At 40.3% G+C, this 17,229-nt stretch overlaps 1 protein-coding gene across 2 annotated transcripts in view; it reads right to left on the bottom strand.

The window, feature by feature from the left end:
* The window catches only part of rreb1a (ras responsive element binding protein 1a), a 108,935-nt gene extending 92,072 nt beyond the window's left edge, over positions 1-16,863 (bottom strand). For both annotated transcript variants that reach the window (XM_028569064.1, XM_028569063.1), the window contains exon 1: positions 16,603-16,863. In XM_028569064.1, the coding sequence (XP_028424865.1) occupies positions 16,603-16,642 (40 nt within the window). In that variant the 5' untranslated portion in view covers positions 16,643-16,863. The remainder of the gene's footprint in view (positions 1-16,602) is intronic.
* Positions 16,864-17,229: the final 366 nt, after the last annotated feature.

Genomic DNA, 17,229 nt, shown 5'->3' on the forward strand with positions numbered 1-17,229 from the left:
ACACACACACACACACACACACACACACACACACACACACACACACACACACACACACACACACACACACACACACACACACACACACACACACACACACACTCACACACACACACACACATTCTCACACACACACACAGCTACCTTCACCCTGTTTGCAGCCTGCAGCAAATAAAGCCGTATTTACTGCGAGTCCAAAGTCCGGGCGGCTCGGCTGTGAAAGAATGTCACAACGGATGGAGGGAGGAAACAGAGGGCATCTTACAGGAGGGGGGTGGTGGTGGGGGGGGGAGGAGCTGAGGAGATGAAAGGTGGAAAGAGGAGGAGGAGGAGGAGGAGGAGGAGGAGGAGGATGCTACCAGAAGCTTATCTGGTTTATGATTTTATGTGAAGGAGGGTTCCCATGCAGTTTAAACTCCTGATTATATATTCGGGGTAAAGGCAGTTGACCGGTTTCTCAAATGCCGTGTAAACACCTCACCACTGGCTGAAACCAGAGTGCAGGTAGAAATAATAATAATAATAATAATAATAATAATAATAATAATAATAATAATAATAATAATAATAATAATAATAATAAGAATAAGAATAATAAGAATATATACTGATAATAATAAAATATAATAATAAGAAATAATATTAATATATAATAAGAAGAAGAATATATATTAATAAATAATAATAATAAATAATAATAATATATAATAATAATACAAATAATAATATATACTAATAATAAATAATATATAATAATAAAAAATAATATTAATATATAATAATAATAAACAGTAGTAACGAGACCGAATAAGTACAGAAATTTCGGTGCCTTATTTCAGTGCCTGACTTTACACTACACTACACAGCAGGTAACGTTAGCCTAGCTTTAGCTAGCAGCTGGATTAATCCCGGTTAAAGTGCTGACAGCTAACGTTAAACAGTGTAAAGTGCGACTGGATTTCAACAGTGGGCTCTGCGGCGCAGCAGCTGCCCACGTTGGAAAAACACACACGGTGCGTTCACTGAAACTGGTAACCTACAGCTTCGCGGTGCATTCAAAGTTGTTGTAAAATACACGTTTCCCACCTGGTGGTTTGTTTTTGTCATTCAACAGCAATTTACCGGTGAAATAAGTTATTGTTTATTATGAGTTATAGTTATTACATTACTAATAAATAGGTCTGTCAAAATAACGCGTTCATTTCGATTAATTAATCTGAAAAAAAATAACGCAGATTAATCCATTCCATATTGCCGTTTGACCCGGAGCCCTTTTAGCCACCATTCGAGTGTAAAATGGAGGGAGACGAGAATGTGCTGCCTGGATCCTTGACTGGAACATTAATGGTGCTTTTCCATCACATGGTACCTACTCGCCTCGATAGAGTTGAGTAGAGTCGAGCAGGTACCATGTAATGGAAAAACGCCATTAGCTACTTGGAGGCAGAAAACATCAGTCAGTGGATAGTTTCAGTGTCCAAATGATGTTTTAAAGTCATCGGCCCTCTGGTAACAAAGATCACTCGTTAAAATGTTACATCTCGTTTGTTTAAATCGGCCCAAAAAAACCCCAAAAATAACCTTCTTCCGTTTCCAGGCTTTACGCTACGCTACGCTAAGCTAAGCTAAGCGGCTGCATATTGAACGATCAGGTCTTCTTATCTAACTCTCTGCCAAAGTATTCCCCCAAATGTCTGTTAGGAGAGAGGAAGAGGAGGAGGAGGAGGAGGAGGAGGAGGAGGAGAAGTTAACAGGAAGGGAAGCAGCCTCTCATCAGGAGAGCAGAGGAGGAAGTAGAGAAACAATAGCTCTCTCTCTCTGTCTCTCTCTCTCTGTCTCTCTCTCTCTCTCTCTGTGTGTCTCTCTCTCTCTGTGTGTCTCTCTCTCTTTGTGTCTCCCTCTCTCTCTCCTTTATTATCAGAGAGACAGCGTTACATAATTGTCAGAGATGTTGTTCATCCTCTGCTGCTGAGCTTCCAGGAAACTTTCACCAACTCAGAGAAACACACACACACACACACACACACACACACACACACACACACACACACACACACACACACACACACACACACACACACGAGGAAAAAGTCAGTCAGCGTGAAGAACAGTTTCATCCTGCTGCAGAAAGATGCTCAAAACCAGAGAAAAAGGTCTTAAAAAAAGGTCTTAATGTTTGAAAAGTCACGTTTTAAAAGGCATGCTTTAATGCTTAAAAAGTCACATTTAAAGTCCTGTTTTAACGCTTAAAAAGTCACATTTTAACGCTTAAAAAGTCATGTTTAAAAAAAAAAGATATACTTTCTGTGAGTGTCTTGTGAGAAAGAGATCAGAAACGCAGGCTCAAAACTTTTCCTAATTTCCTAACTCTGAATAAAGAGTGGGCTTATCGGCTCCAAACAAGCCGAGTTATGTAAATGTACCTCTGTAACAAACTCATCCCCAGGTCAAGGCTGCCAACCAGCACGACTACAACTGAAACACAGTCACGTTTATACACACACACACACACACACTATATATTCACCATCTCTACACTTCACCATCATCACACCAGAAAAATAAAAATCATTAACAAATTCCCTCTAGCGTTAAACTCGTAGTAGGGCTGTGCAATTAACCGAAATGTAATCGTGATTATCATTTCGGCTCCCAACGATCACAAAAAAGGGAATAATCGAGAAAAACTATTATTTAGCGCATTATGTTTTGAAAGTAAACTCTTATTTTCTCTTTTCTGAATTAACTTTTTAATTAACTTTTTTTTTAAGTTCAATAATTGCAACATCTTTCCAGAAGTCAACCAGTGATCGTGTTAAATTATCGTGATTTTAATACTGACCGAAATAATCGGGATTATATTTATTTTCCATAATCGAGCAGTATTTCAGAGGTTGTACCAGAATAGGTTTATGTGGTTTAATTTTCAAAAAACACCGTCTTTTTTGTTGTACTGCACATTGCTGCAGCTCCTCTTTTCACCGTGTGTTCAGGTCTCGGTTTTAGCTACAGAGTGAGACATCTCAACTTCTGTAACATCTTTGTTGTCAGTCGCACATGCTCAGTAGCTAGGTAAGGACTACATGCTCAGTAGCTAGGTAAGACTACATGCTCAGTAGCTAGGTAAGGACTACATGAGCTAGCTAGGTAAGGACTACATGAGCTAGCTAGGTAAGGACTACATGAGCTAGCTAGGTAAGACTACATGCTCAGTAGCTAGGTAAGGACTACATGAGCTAGCTAGGTAAGGACTACATGAGCTAGCTAGGTAAGGACTACATGAGCTAGCTAGGTAAGGACTACATGCTCAGTAGCTAGGTAAGGACTACATGAGCTAGCTAGGTAAGGACTACATGAGCTAGCTAGGTAAGGACTACATGCTCAGTAGCTAGGTAAGGACTACATGAGCTAGCATTCAGAAACCATATCTCACTCAGAACACCATGGATGGATTATTTTCAAAGTTTGTATGCGTGTGGAAGCACCAGAGACACAAAATAACACCCCAAATCCCAGAAAAAAAGTGATTTTTTTTCATAATATGGGCACTTTAATGCAGGAGCAGGAGAGGCACTTTTCTGTCTCCAATGCCAGACTTCATTCAGAAAATGATTGTTTCTTAAAGCTGGATAAATGTGCTATTAGATTAGAATTAGAAGCTTGCACGTTTACTGCCACCTGACAACTAACTAGAAGTGTTCACATGAGTATTTCTAAAAAGGATCAAATGTTTGTTTCTCTCAAAACTTAAATACGAGTTGAATCTAAAGTGTGATTTATGGTTGTGTGGAGGCTCTGATCAGAGTCTGTAGTCTACGGTAGTGGCCTGAAGTTCATCTTAGTGCGCTGGTGTGTGTGTCCATCTCTTTAGGAGAGTAGCAGGACCAGCATGTGTGTGTCTGTGTGAGAGACAGACAGTCAGAGAGACAGACAGACAAAGAGAGACAGAGACAGACAGGGACACAGACAGAGAGACAGACAGACAGAGAGAGACAGACAGAGAGACAAAGAGACAGATACAGACAGAGAGACAGAGACAGACAGACACAGAGAGACAGACAGACAGACAGAGACAGACAGGGACACAGACAGGGACACAGACAGAGAGACAGACAGACAGAGAGAGACAGACAGACAAAGAGACAGAGACAGACAGAGAGACAGACAGAGAGAGACAGATACAGACGCAGAGAGACATAGACACAGACAGAAAGAGACAGAGAGACAGACAGAGACACAGGCAGAAAGAGAGAGAGACAGACAGAGAGACAGATACAGACAGACAGAGACAGAGAGAGACAGAGAGACACAGGCAGACAGAGAGACAGACAGAGAGAGACAGAGAGACACAGGCAGACAGAGAGAGACAGAGAGACAGATACAGACAGAGAGAGACAGAGAGAGAGACAGATACAGACAGACAGAGAGAGAGAGAGACACAGGCAGACAGACAGAGAGAGAGAGAGACACAGGCAGAAAGAGAGAGACAGAGAGACACAGGCAGAAAGAGAGAGACAGAGAGACACAGGCAGAAAGAGAGAGACAGAGAGACACAGGCAGAAAGAGAGAGACAGAGAGACAGATACAGACAGAGAGAGACAGAGAGAGAGAGAGAGAGAGAGAGAGAGAGAGAGAGACAGAGAGACACAGGCAGACAGAGAGACAGACAGAGAGAGAGACAGACAGAGAGAGAGACAGACAGACCGGTATGTAAGCTACATAACTTAATTACACTGACTGATGTAACTCCGTCTTTTCCGTCTAGTGCGCGAACGCGAGGCGTAAAAACGTAGCAAAAATAATAATATTTGTTTTTAAACATTAAAAAGTTGTAGCCGAGTCCTCGCTGAGAGACAGGAGAGGATGGGCTGTAATTCGAGACGCGGGATGAATAGCGCTAAAGTAGGACACACACACACACACACACACACACACACACACACACACACACACTTTTGCTGATGGGCCTCCTCCCATACAAGTGGGTTTCTGCAGGAATCAACACACATGTTAACACACACACACACACACTCAGAGCCCACCAGGACTGGCTTGTGGTCTCCTCTCTGGGTTTAAATTTAGGCGAGAGACAGCTCAGTTAAATTGAGACACACACACACACACACACACACACACACACACACACACACACACACACACACACACACACACACACACACACACACACACACACACACACACACACACACACACACACACACACACACACTTTATATAGCAGTGGCTACGCTAAAGTTAGAGAGAGTAAATATTACAAACTGCTGGTTTACACCAAGAAGAGTCTTGTTTACATCAAAATTAATTATTCATTAATCATATAAAGTCGTCTTATGAGTAAGAACTGGTTTCAGCTTTAAATTAATCTAGTGTCTGGTTCTTTTCTGTGGTAATCAACTGATGAAAGACACTTTGAAAGCATCAAACATTCACATCTGTTGACACGTTACAGATCAAGCTGATAAGTCGGTGAATTGGGAAGATAATTTTGTGGATTAGTTAATAATAATAATAATAAAAAAAAAGTATCTTTAGTAGCAGCTGCAGTCTATTGCATGGCCTATTTCTCTCTTAAAATGTTTTCAGAAACACGTTTCGGTGAACTATTTTCGTACAATACGAGATCGTATTTATAATCGCTTTATAAAGAGTTAAAAGGTAAACGGAGAACAGGTTCAGGTTTGTCATTTTCTGCCCTGAAAAGAAACATGAGGCATCAGCCTTCGTCACAGTTTGATCATCATCATCATCAACCACAGACAAACGAGTCTGATTCACCTGTGATTCACCTGCACGCCTCCATCAGTCAGGCATCTTTCTAACCAAACTACCAAAACGCTGACCGGCAGGAATACAGTCTGTGATCACAAGTTTTAATGCTTAAAAGAGTCACGTTTTAATGCTTAAAAATTATGTTTTAAAGTCACGTTTTAATGCTTAAAAAAAGTCATGTTTTAAAGTCACATTTTAATGCTTAAATTCACGTTTCAAATTCACGTCTTAATGCTTAAATTCACTTTCTAAAGTCATGTTTAAATGCTTAAAAATTATATTGTATAGTCACGTTTTATAGTCTCATTTTAATGCTCAAACAGTCACGTTCTAATGCTTAAAAATTATGTTTTAAATGCTTAAAAAAGTCATGTTTTAAAGTCACATTTTAATGCTTAAATTCATGTTTCTACATCATGTTTTAATGCTTAAATTCACCTTTTAAAGTCACGTTTAAATGCTTAAAAATTATGTTTTATAGTCACGTTTTAAATGCTTAAAGTCACGTTTTATAGTCACATTTTAATGCTTAAATTCACGTTTCAAAGTCACGTCTTAATGCTTAAATTCACCTTCTAAAGTCATGTTTAAATGCTTAAAAATTATGTTGTATAGTCACGTTTTATAGTCTCATTTTAATGCTTAAAAAGTCATGTTTTAAAGTCACATTTTAATGCTTAAATTCACGTTTCTACATCATGTTTTAATGCTTAAATTCACCTTTTAAAGTCACGTTTAAATGCTTAAAAAGTTATGTTTTAAAGTCACATTTTAATGCTTAAGTCACGTTTTATAGTCACATTTTAATGCTTAAATTCACGTTTCAAAGTCACGTCTTAATGCTTAAATTCACCTTCTAAAGTCATGTTTAAATGCTTAAAAATTATGTTGTATAGTCACGTTTTATAGTCTCATTTTAATGCTTAAATTCACATTTCTACATCATGTTTTAATGCTTAAATTCACCTTTTAAAGTCACGTTTAAATGCTTAAAAATTATGTTTTATAGTCACGTTTTAATTCTTAAAAGTTCACGTTTAATAGTCTCATTTTAATGCTTAAATTCACGTTTCTACATCAAGTTTTTAAGGTTAAATTCACGTTTCAAAGTCACGTCTTTATGCTTAAATTCACCTTCTAAAGTCATGTTTAAATGCTTAAAAATTATGTTTTATAGTCACGTTTTTAAAGAAACGCTTTGATGCTTAAAAAGTTAAAAGGTTATGCTGAAAAAGTTGTGTTTTTAACGTCCCATTAAATGCTTAACAAGTCCAACGTGATTCACCGGCACAGCTCCAGTCATCTTTCTGAACATTTACAGCTCTGCTTCCTGTAAAAGGACCGGCTAGCATACAGAGTAACTAAGGGTTGGGCTGGGTTGGGTTGGGTTGGGTTGGGGGAGGGAGGTGATGAGCCATTTGGTCCAGCCTGAGGTGTCACAGTTCGACTCCCACCCATCCCCCCACCTCCTCCTCCCCCTCCCTCCCTCCTCCTCCACACCTCTGCGTCTGCATCCCTCTCACTGAAGGCATCAAAACTATGAATGAACACATATGGAATTATGTACTTAACAAAAAAGTGTGAAATAACTGAAAACATGTCTTATATTTTAGATTCTTCAAAGTAGCCACCCTTTGCTTTTTTTGATAACTCTGCAAACCCTTGGTGTTCTCTCAATGAGCTTCATGAGGTAGTCACCTGAAATGGTTTTACCTTCACAGGTGTGCTTTGTCAGGGTTCATTAGTGGAATTATTTCCCTTATTAATAAAAAAGCAAAGGGTGGCTACTTTGAGGAATCTAAAATATAAGACATGTTTTCAGTTATTTCACACTTTTTTGTTAAGTACATAATTCCATATGTGTTCATTCATAGTTTTGATGCCTTCAGTGAGAATCTACAATGTAAATAGTCATGAAAATAAAAAGGAAACACATTGAATGAGAAGGTGTGTCCAAACTTTTGGCCTGTACTGTAGGTCCCGTTTTAAATGCTTAAAAAGTCCTGTTTCAATGTTGTAAAAAGTCTTGTTTAAAGTCATGTTTTCTCACTTAAAAAGTCAGGTTTGAATGATTAAATGTTTATGTTTTAAAGTCTTATTTTAATGCTTAAAAAGTCTTATTTTAACACGTGAAAAGTCACGTTTAAATGCTTAAAAAGTCATGTTTAACTGCTTAAAAAGTCACGTTTAAAGCTGAACAAAAGTGACGTTTAAATGCTTGAAAAAAGTCACATTTAAATGCTTAAAAAGTCACGTTTAAATGCTGAAAAAGTCACATTTAAATGCTGAAAAAGTCACATTTAAATGCTTAAAAAGTCACGTTTAAATGCTTAAAAAAAAGTCACGTTTAAATGCTTAAAAAGTCACGTTTAAATGCTTAAAAAGTCACGTTTAAATGCTGAAAAAGTCACGTTTAAATGCTGAAAAAGTCACGTTTAAATGCTGAAAAAGTCACATTTAAATGCTTAAAAAGTCACGTTTAAATGCTGAAACAAAAGTCACGTTTAAATGCTTAAAAAGTCACGTTTAAATGCTTAAAAAGTCACGTTTAAATGCTGAAAAAGTCACATTTTAAACACCTTAAAGTCATATTTTTAAATCCCTGTACAAAAACATGTTGACACAACGAGCCGAACTCGCTCTCAAGCCTCGTATGAAATATGAAGGTAACTGAAGTCAACTTTCACCCCCTCTCCTCCTCTCTCTCCTCCTATCTCTCCTCCTCCTCCTCTCCACACCTTTCTGTGCTGTATGGTAACTCCTCCCTCCCTCCCTTCTTTCGGCTGGCCGGCCGGGGGATGGAACCTAATCTTATCTAAAAAAGGCGGGTCTATAAATAGGAGGTCTGGTTGTAGAGAGCCCTGAAGAAAGCTGGAGGTGCTAACATCAAGCCCTCTCACAGCTGATGGTGTGTTTCTGAAATCCTCCCGGATGCACAAAAACACACCAGCGTGTCCACGAAGCCTCGCCGAGAGACAAAACGTATACCGACAGCTAGTCTGATGATTATAGCAAAATCAAGCCCAGTTCCTAGCCTGTCGGGCGTGAATATTAAAGCCGTCTGTTGTAATTTACTTCTTTCGCTGCGTCGCTGAATATCTTTCAGCTTTTTGGACTGGACACCCGACACAATTAATCAATTAATGGAGAACGTAATGTGCAGATTAATAAAACTATTAGTCGAGTTATCTGCAGTCACATTTTAAAGTCAGGTTTTAATGCTTAAAAAGGCATGTTTTACCGCTTAAAAGTCACATCTTAAAAAGGTCCCATGACATGGTGCTCTTTGGATGCTTTTATATAGACCTTAGTGGTCCCCTAATACTGTATCTGAAGTCTCTTTTATATAGACCTTAGTGGTCCCTAATACTGTATCTGAAGTCTCTTTTATACAGGAGGATGGAGAGTTGGAGACAAAAGAAAAGGAGTCGTCAGGTTTTTGTCTGGAGTCGTCTGTTAAGTACTCGACTATTAGGGCTCGTCACGGGACTGAAACTGTGTGATAAATGGAGGTTAATGTGGAGACAACTACAGTCCCAGAGGGAGGACTAAGAGCTTTTAATTAGCTGCTTGACTTCAGTCTCTGTGGACACAAACGGCCCACTGAAACTCCCCATTAACTCACTCATTCATACATACTGTTACACACACACACACACAGTATTAAGTGATATTAAATGATTATACGATCTTATCAAACAACACTCACCTAGGCCTGCAACTTAAACGACTTCATCTGCCAATTATTATCTCAACACAACTCTTATTTTTTATATATATAAATAAATTAATCTGTTGAAAAGAATCTGTGATGATGGGAGATGAAGTATATATATATATATATATATATATATATATATATATGAATTAATCTGTTGAAAAGAATCTGTGATGATGGGAGATGAAGTATATATATATATATATATATATATATATATGAATTAATCTGTTGAAAAGAATCTGTGATGATGGGAGATGAAGTGAATCATTCTCTGGCTGTTTTTCACCTATATACACAGGAAAAACAACAGGCATCATCATGCCTTTACATGACTGTAACTGCAGGCTGTGTGTGTGTGTGTGTGTGTGTGTGTGTGTGTTCAGTTCCCATAAAAATGGAGGAAGCCTCGTCACACACAAGACACTCTTTGTGTGTGCGTGTGTGGGGGGGGGAAGAGGACATCATCGACTACATCATCGTCTGTCAGCATTTTAAAATGTCCACCACCACAGAAGAAGAATAGGAAGAAGACACACACACACACACACACACACACACACACACACACACACACACACACACACACACACACACACACACACACACACACACACACACACACAGCATCCTTTCCTGTTGCCACAACACAAAGAGAATACGTTTTAGCACCTAAACTAATCCACCAGACAACACATCCACATTGATTCAGACCCCCCTCGCCCCCCCCAGCATACATCTCCATTTAAAAACCACAGAGCAAGAAGTCGAAAGGCGAGTTATAAGTCTCCCCGCAGTGAGACAGCGTCTATACGTGAGAGAGAGTGAGACAGGGAGAGAGAGGGAGAGAGAGAGAGAGAGAGAGAGAGAGAGAGAGCGAGAGCGAGAGACAGACAGGGAGAGAAAGAGGGAGAGAAACAGGGAGAGAGACAGAGAGAGAGAGAGAGACAGGTAGACAGAGAGAGAGAGAGGGAGACAGAGAGAGAGACAGAGAGAGAGAGAGGTAGACAGAGAGAGAGACAGAGAGAGAGAGACAGGTAGACAGAGAGAGAGACAGAGAGAGAGAGAGAGACAGAAAGACAGAGAGAGAGAGAGAGAGAGAGACAGAGAGGGAGACAGAGGGAGGGAGAGAGAGAGACAGAGAGAGGGAGACAGGTAGACAGAGAGAGAGAGAGGGAGACAGAGAGAGAGAGACAGAGGGAGGGAGAGAGACAGAAAGACAGAGAGACAGACAGACAGACAGAGAGAGAGAGAGATGTGCGCCTGTCGCCGAGGGCCCAGCTCGGCCTCAGTGTTGAATTTCGTAAAGGAATGCTAACTGCTCATCCGAATCCCTCCTCCTCCTCCTCCTCTTCCTCTTCCTCCTCCTCCTCTTCCTCTTCCTCCTCCCTGCAGTGGAGGAGAGGACCAGAGCAACGCAGCAACAAAGGTATCTTTAACCATCTTACAAAAGAAAAAAGGCTTCCACTTCATCAACAGGTTGCAGAAGTTGCATCATTTAGCCACAAACTGAAGAGGAAACTTCAGGCTGCCATGAACTCACCACCATGCACTCAACAGACGCCACTCAGCCTACTACACAGTACTATACAGATACCAGAGTGACAGTACTACAAGATACAAGTACCATAAAGCTACTACACACTCCCTATCTAGCCCTGTATGGTCACATAAGTACGACACAGCGATAGAAGATGCCAAAAAGTTCATATAGGTCCTCTATTGTGGATCAAATTACAGAAATATTACAGTAAAGTCACCTGGAAAAACTCCATGAAAAGTACAACAAATACAGTACAATGCACACGTACAGCGTAGACCCACATATGAAAGACTTTTAGGCATTTAAAAATGGGTGAAGTCACTACAGAAGGCCACAAAGACGTTTTTAAATTAAAAAAATATGAAAGAGGAGAAGAGTAAAGTTTGTCCACTGGTGTAGTCTACATGATATGCAAGTATACGCAGTAATATCCACTAAGAAAGCTCCAGGATTTCCATATACCCACTAACAAATACCCAATGACACACAACCACATACCCCATTATATTTTTGATATATTTACAATTGTCATCTGTGGGGTGTCAAACTCAACTTCCCAGAGGGCCACACTAGAAAATGAGAATCCCAACAAGGGGCCAGACATGTATAGAGTTTATTGCTTTTATGTCATGGGAAAAGTCAGATATCTTTGACTGTATTATTGCATGTTTTATATAGTCTACTCACTCACAGTTTGGTCGGCAAAAATGACGAAGAAAATGCCAAAAACGTTTGGAAAAAGCGTCAAAAATGTCGAAAACAAAACATGAAAAGTGACAAAAAGTATTGTTGTAATTAGGGCTGCGCTCGATTAAAGAAATTCTTAGTCGACTAACAATCATTCAGTCGTATCGACTGATCAATTAGTTGATTTAATCGACAGATCTGTAAATCTGAGTTTCTCCGCAAAGAGTCGTGCAAAAAGCACCACTTTAATTCTTGTGTTTACCAGAGATGTGCTCGTACGTTTCTTGGAAATAAGTCATTCAGCATGAAAACAGCATCAGACATGACTAATGGACTAAAGAAATCTGACTGAGACCAAAACAACCGATTAGTCGACTAATCCACTAAGAGGGAGCAGCCCTAGTTGTAATATGTATTGTGAACCTAAATGTATATAGGGACCGGATCAAAATTAGCAAAGGGCCCGGATTTGGCACGCGGGCCTCGAGTTTGACACTACGACATACTTCCCATTATATTTTACATATATTTTGAATAGTCATCTGTGTTTTTCCTTCTTCACATAATAATAAAGCGATTTCCACCGTAAATTGGTGCATAAAGTGTATCAGAATACAGGAAATGAAGTCTTTGACACCCAGACCCCACCCCAATGTCCCATTCTGGCCCATATATACATATACACAGTACAGTATACCCACTGCAATATATTAGACTACACCACTGAGTTTGTCCAAGTTGCACATCGCTTCGGAAACGCCCTTTTGATTGCTCTTTAGGGTGTTGTAACTATAGGAAAAGTATGATAACGTCACAGTAAACTAGGGCTGCTAATGTGTGGATTACTCACTGGATTAATGGATTAGTTCGTAGGGATGCAACGAATCCACTGGTTGAGATCGTGCTGCCTCCTCCTCCCATCCTCAGTCCATGAACCCAGTAAACACATGAATGAAGTCAACAGATCCATGTCCACTTCCTCACAACCTACTGCTCACCAGATCCATGTCTACTTCCTCACAGCTTGCTGTATTGAACGATCCACCTACGTAAACACCTTCCCGTAATCAAGCGTAGGGCAGAAACCAAACCCAGTCAAAAAGCCCAATATTCGGGCCGATTCCGAAGCCGAATCCTGGATTCGGTGCATCCCTGGTTGTTTGGTTTATACAAAGTCCGAAAATGTTGAAAAATGTAGATCAGTGTTGCCCCCAAAAATAGGGCTGGGTATCAAATTCCACATTTTTTAGGCACTGACCGAATTGCCCTCTAAAGTATCAAGAATCGTAAGAATCGTAATTCAATACCAAATTTCAATACCTAAGGAGTAAATCTCATCAGCGTCAGTGAGCCAATGAGCACGCAGCATTCTTCTACATGCTTCTACCGAGATCTAGTAATGCCGTAGAGGCAGGCAGGAAAAGTCAAAAGATTTTTGCCTTAATGTGTGTTTTTTTAAGTTAAAAACTGGAAAAAATGTTGTATTGGTATCAGTACTGGTATCGAAATTATTTGAACGATACCCAGCCCTACCCAAAAAGCCCCAAGATGACATCCTCAAATGTCTTCTTTTGTCCACAAGTCAAAAGATATTCAGATAACTGTCCCAGAGGAGAGAAGACACTAGAACAATATTCACATTTAACGAGATGACATCACACAAGTTTACCTGTTTTAACATTAAAAAAATGACTCCAACTGATGATCAAAATAGTTGCAGATTAATCTAAGAGTTGACATCTAAAATCGATTCCTCTCTGCGGCTCTAAGTTAACCGTCTATTTGATGCTACAAACAACGCTTAAGAGCACTATAGAAGTTAAAAATAAGCTGAAAAAACAACATGATAAAGTCAAAATAAACACGCAAAGTCCCTGTACAAAAACTGCTAGAGTTGCTAATAAATAAATAAAAAATAAAGTCACCTTTGCATACAGCAGATGCACTGTACGAGTATTTATTTGCCCCATTCAAATACATTATGTAGTTATTGCCGGAAAAGCACAATGAAGTCACAATAAACCCACAACAACCCATAGTATTTTAAGAAAAGTGCAGTTAAGTTGTAATGAATTCACTACAAGGCGCCACAAACACATCACATCTCCTGTACTGATAATGTAAATAGGATATAGAATCATGATTTAGCAGAATAAATACAATTTAAACTCCTATAAGAGTGCCATGGGAGTGACACATGATACCATTTAGTGTTCCTAAAATGCACTAAAAGTCTCTGTTTTAATACAATAAAGAATATAAGGAGTAGCAAACCGCTTTAAAGCATGCTAAATGTGCCATAAGCTCACATTTAACTGCCATACATACACTGCATGAGCATACTGCAGGGTTCAAAGTTCATTCAAACTCTCTTTTGATCACAACAATCGTACCAAAAGTCCCTGTTTTGGTGTTGTAAGAGTTAAAAACTGCCATGAATTATGCTAAATGGGCCATAAACTCACATTTTAGTGTCATAAATACACGTTAAATTCCTATAGGAGGGCTATGGGAGCTAAATAGAATACCAATAAGTGTGGTAAAGTCAAGATGTTGTTCCTAAAATGCACTAAAAGTCCCTGGTTTAATACAACATAGAATATGGAGAGTAAACATGTCATAAACCATGCTATATGGGCCAAAAACTCACATTTAAGTGTCATAAATACATGTTAAATTCCTATAGGAGTGCTATGGGAGCAACATAGAGTACGGACAACTGTGATAAAGTCACAACAATGCACTAAAGGTCCCTGTTCTAATATTATAAGTGTGCTAAATGTGCCATAATCTCACATTTAACTGCCATAACTGCACTTTAAACCCCTGCATGAGCACACTGTAGGGTTCAAAGTTGATTCTAACTCTCTTTTGATTGCAACAAACGCACCAAAAGTCCCCATTTTGGTGTTACAACAGTTAAAAACTGCCATGGATTACGCTAAATGTGCCATGAACTCACATTTAAGTGCCATAACTGCACTTTGTATCACTGCACACGGGTACTGCAGGGTTCAAAGTGGCTGTAAACTCACTTATTGATGACTACAAATGCACTAAAAAGTTTAATATATATATATATACAAAAAAGGAAAGGTGAATGGATGTCCTTTGCAAGAAACTGGGGTTAAAGTTCCTCAACAGGGAGGGAGAGAGAGGCAGAGAGAGAGAGGCAGAGAGAGAGAGGCAGAGAGAGAGAGACACACAATGTTTTTGGCTCTTTTTTTTTTTTTTGCAACCATTATCTAACCAGTTCAACTCTGAGACAGAGAGAAGAAACCGAACCCAAATCCGTCAATCATTGACCGGGAGAACTGATAACAAAGTCCCTGACACACTCAAACTCCCAACTACAGTTTTTATATCATAACAGCGCGAGCAGCATCCTTCGAAAACGACGTCGAGGCCAACGGCTAAAACGTAGCCGTTTAAAAAAAAAAAATAACGTCGACCGTTTTGACGTCGAAAACGGGGGTGAAACGTCAAGAATACAGCACGAGTTGATGTTTAAAATGGAAGTTAGAGAGGTGGATGATGTCGAAAGAGAGAAAAGAGAGGCTATAAAGAGGAGGAAGGGAGGGAGGGGGGAGGATAGAGATGCAACAGGCGTCACGTCGATGCTGCTGCTGCTGCTGTTGCTGCGGGCTGCGCGTACGTAACCGGAGACGGTTGAGGAAAAAATTTTAAAAAAAAGTCTCCGAAAAGCGATGAAAAGTTGCAACAACAACGATATTTGACATACGTCGAGCAACCGGGCGATGTTGAACGAGCTAGTTGCCGTGTTGGTGCAGTTTGTAAATGAACAAGGGGTTGTTTATGGCTAAATACGTCTGGGCAAGGTCACGGCAGCGGCGTCAAGCTAGCAGCGGTTAGCTAGAATGCGACCGGAAACCGGTGCGATTCGCCCTTCAAAGTAAAACGAATTTGGGGGGGGATTAAAATGCGATTAAACTTGTAATTGTTTTGGTCTGTTGTACGTTTACCATTAATAAATACATATCAATAAATAAGCACATACATGCATTTTAAGCATGACTTTGTAACTTTTGTCCCACGTTAAGAGATTGAAATTAGCAATTCTGGCTGTTTGTTAATGTCATCATCTCACGAGACTCAAACGTCAGGTCAACTTTCAGGCATAGTCTCAATCACATTCACTCATTCAGATGAGATGCAACGCTAACGTAAACACACACACACACACACACAAAAAAGACAAAGCGCCCTCCCAGAGAACGGAGAAGAAAGTTAAAAAAAAATAAAAAAACATGCTTTAAACCTCTCTGTCCATCAACAGGTGGTTTTATTTTGAAAGCACACACCGGAAGAGCCCCTTGCTAGTTGCTGCCAGCTTGTCTGTGGTGTCTGGTAGCTTTACACATGGCCACTAGCAGCGAGGCTCCGACCAAAGTGCACCCGAGATATGGATGCTCGACTCCGGCGGTGGAGCAGACTTTGAACCCCCTCCCTCTCTCTCTCCCTCTCTCATGACACCCTCCCCCGCGGGGGCAAAAACCACCACATATCAACCCCCTAAACGTTCACGCGGAAGGGGGAAATAAAGTTGTAGCCTACCGAAAAAGTCTCCCAAAAACAAGTTGTTAGCGATAATTAGCTGAATGAGGAAGAGAGCTGGGGTTAAATTCCTCCGCTTGGATGCATCATCAAACTAGGAAGCAACGGCGGAGAGGAGAGAATCCCTTTACCGTGTCCACATCTCAGCCTAAACTTTACCTAAACAGCCGCAAAGAGTCCAAACTTTCCCCCGACGTTGTCAAACATCGACCAAACCGAGCACACAGAGGCAGAAAAGCACCAAAATGTAACGATGGAGAGCGGGCAAAAAGAAAAGAAGCAGACTTACGCTTGACTTTGTTGGGGTTGGGCTGCTTGCGCCGAGACATCGTGGCGAGGATGATGATGGTGGTGGTTGGTTGGGGGGGGAGATGATGATGATGATGATGATGAACGGCTGTGATGGTGGATGATAAAAGGGGGGGATGAAGGGGAAAAAAAGAAGGGAGAAAGAGAGAGAGAGAGAGAGAGAGAGGCTGCAAACTTGCTCCGGAGAGGAGAGGAATCAAAATGGCGTTTCCGAAGGGATGTGCAACTTGGACAAACTTTACTCCGGCTTCTCCTCCTCCTCCCCTCCCCTCCCTCCCTCCTCCCCTCACTCATCCACTGCCTCCTCCTCTTCTTCTTCTCTTCCTCTCTCCTCTCTAGGAGGAAAAAAAAAAAACTCAAGGAAGAGGAAAAAAGAGACGTCGAAAAGAGAAATGTTTCGAGTTTTTTTATTTTCTCTCTCTCCTTCTCTCTCTCTCTCTCTCTCTCTTAAACCTGAGAAGTAAAGCTCATTACGTGTTGTGTCTCTCTCCGGTCTCCAAGGGGACGTGGCCACCAAGCATCTCTCTGTCTCTCTCTCTCTCTCTCTTTACGCTCAGATGCACGTTTACCGGATTACTTCTTTCGGTCTTTCCTCCGGTTAACGACG

The sequence above is a fragment of the Perca flavescens genome, chromosome 22, assembly GCF_004354835.1.
Source record: "Perca flavescens isolate YP-PL-M2 chromosome 22, PFLA_1.0, whole genome shotgun sequence".
Taxonomy (NCBI): Eukaryota; Metazoa; Chordata; class Actinopteri; order Perciformes; family Percidae; genus Perca; species Perca flavescens.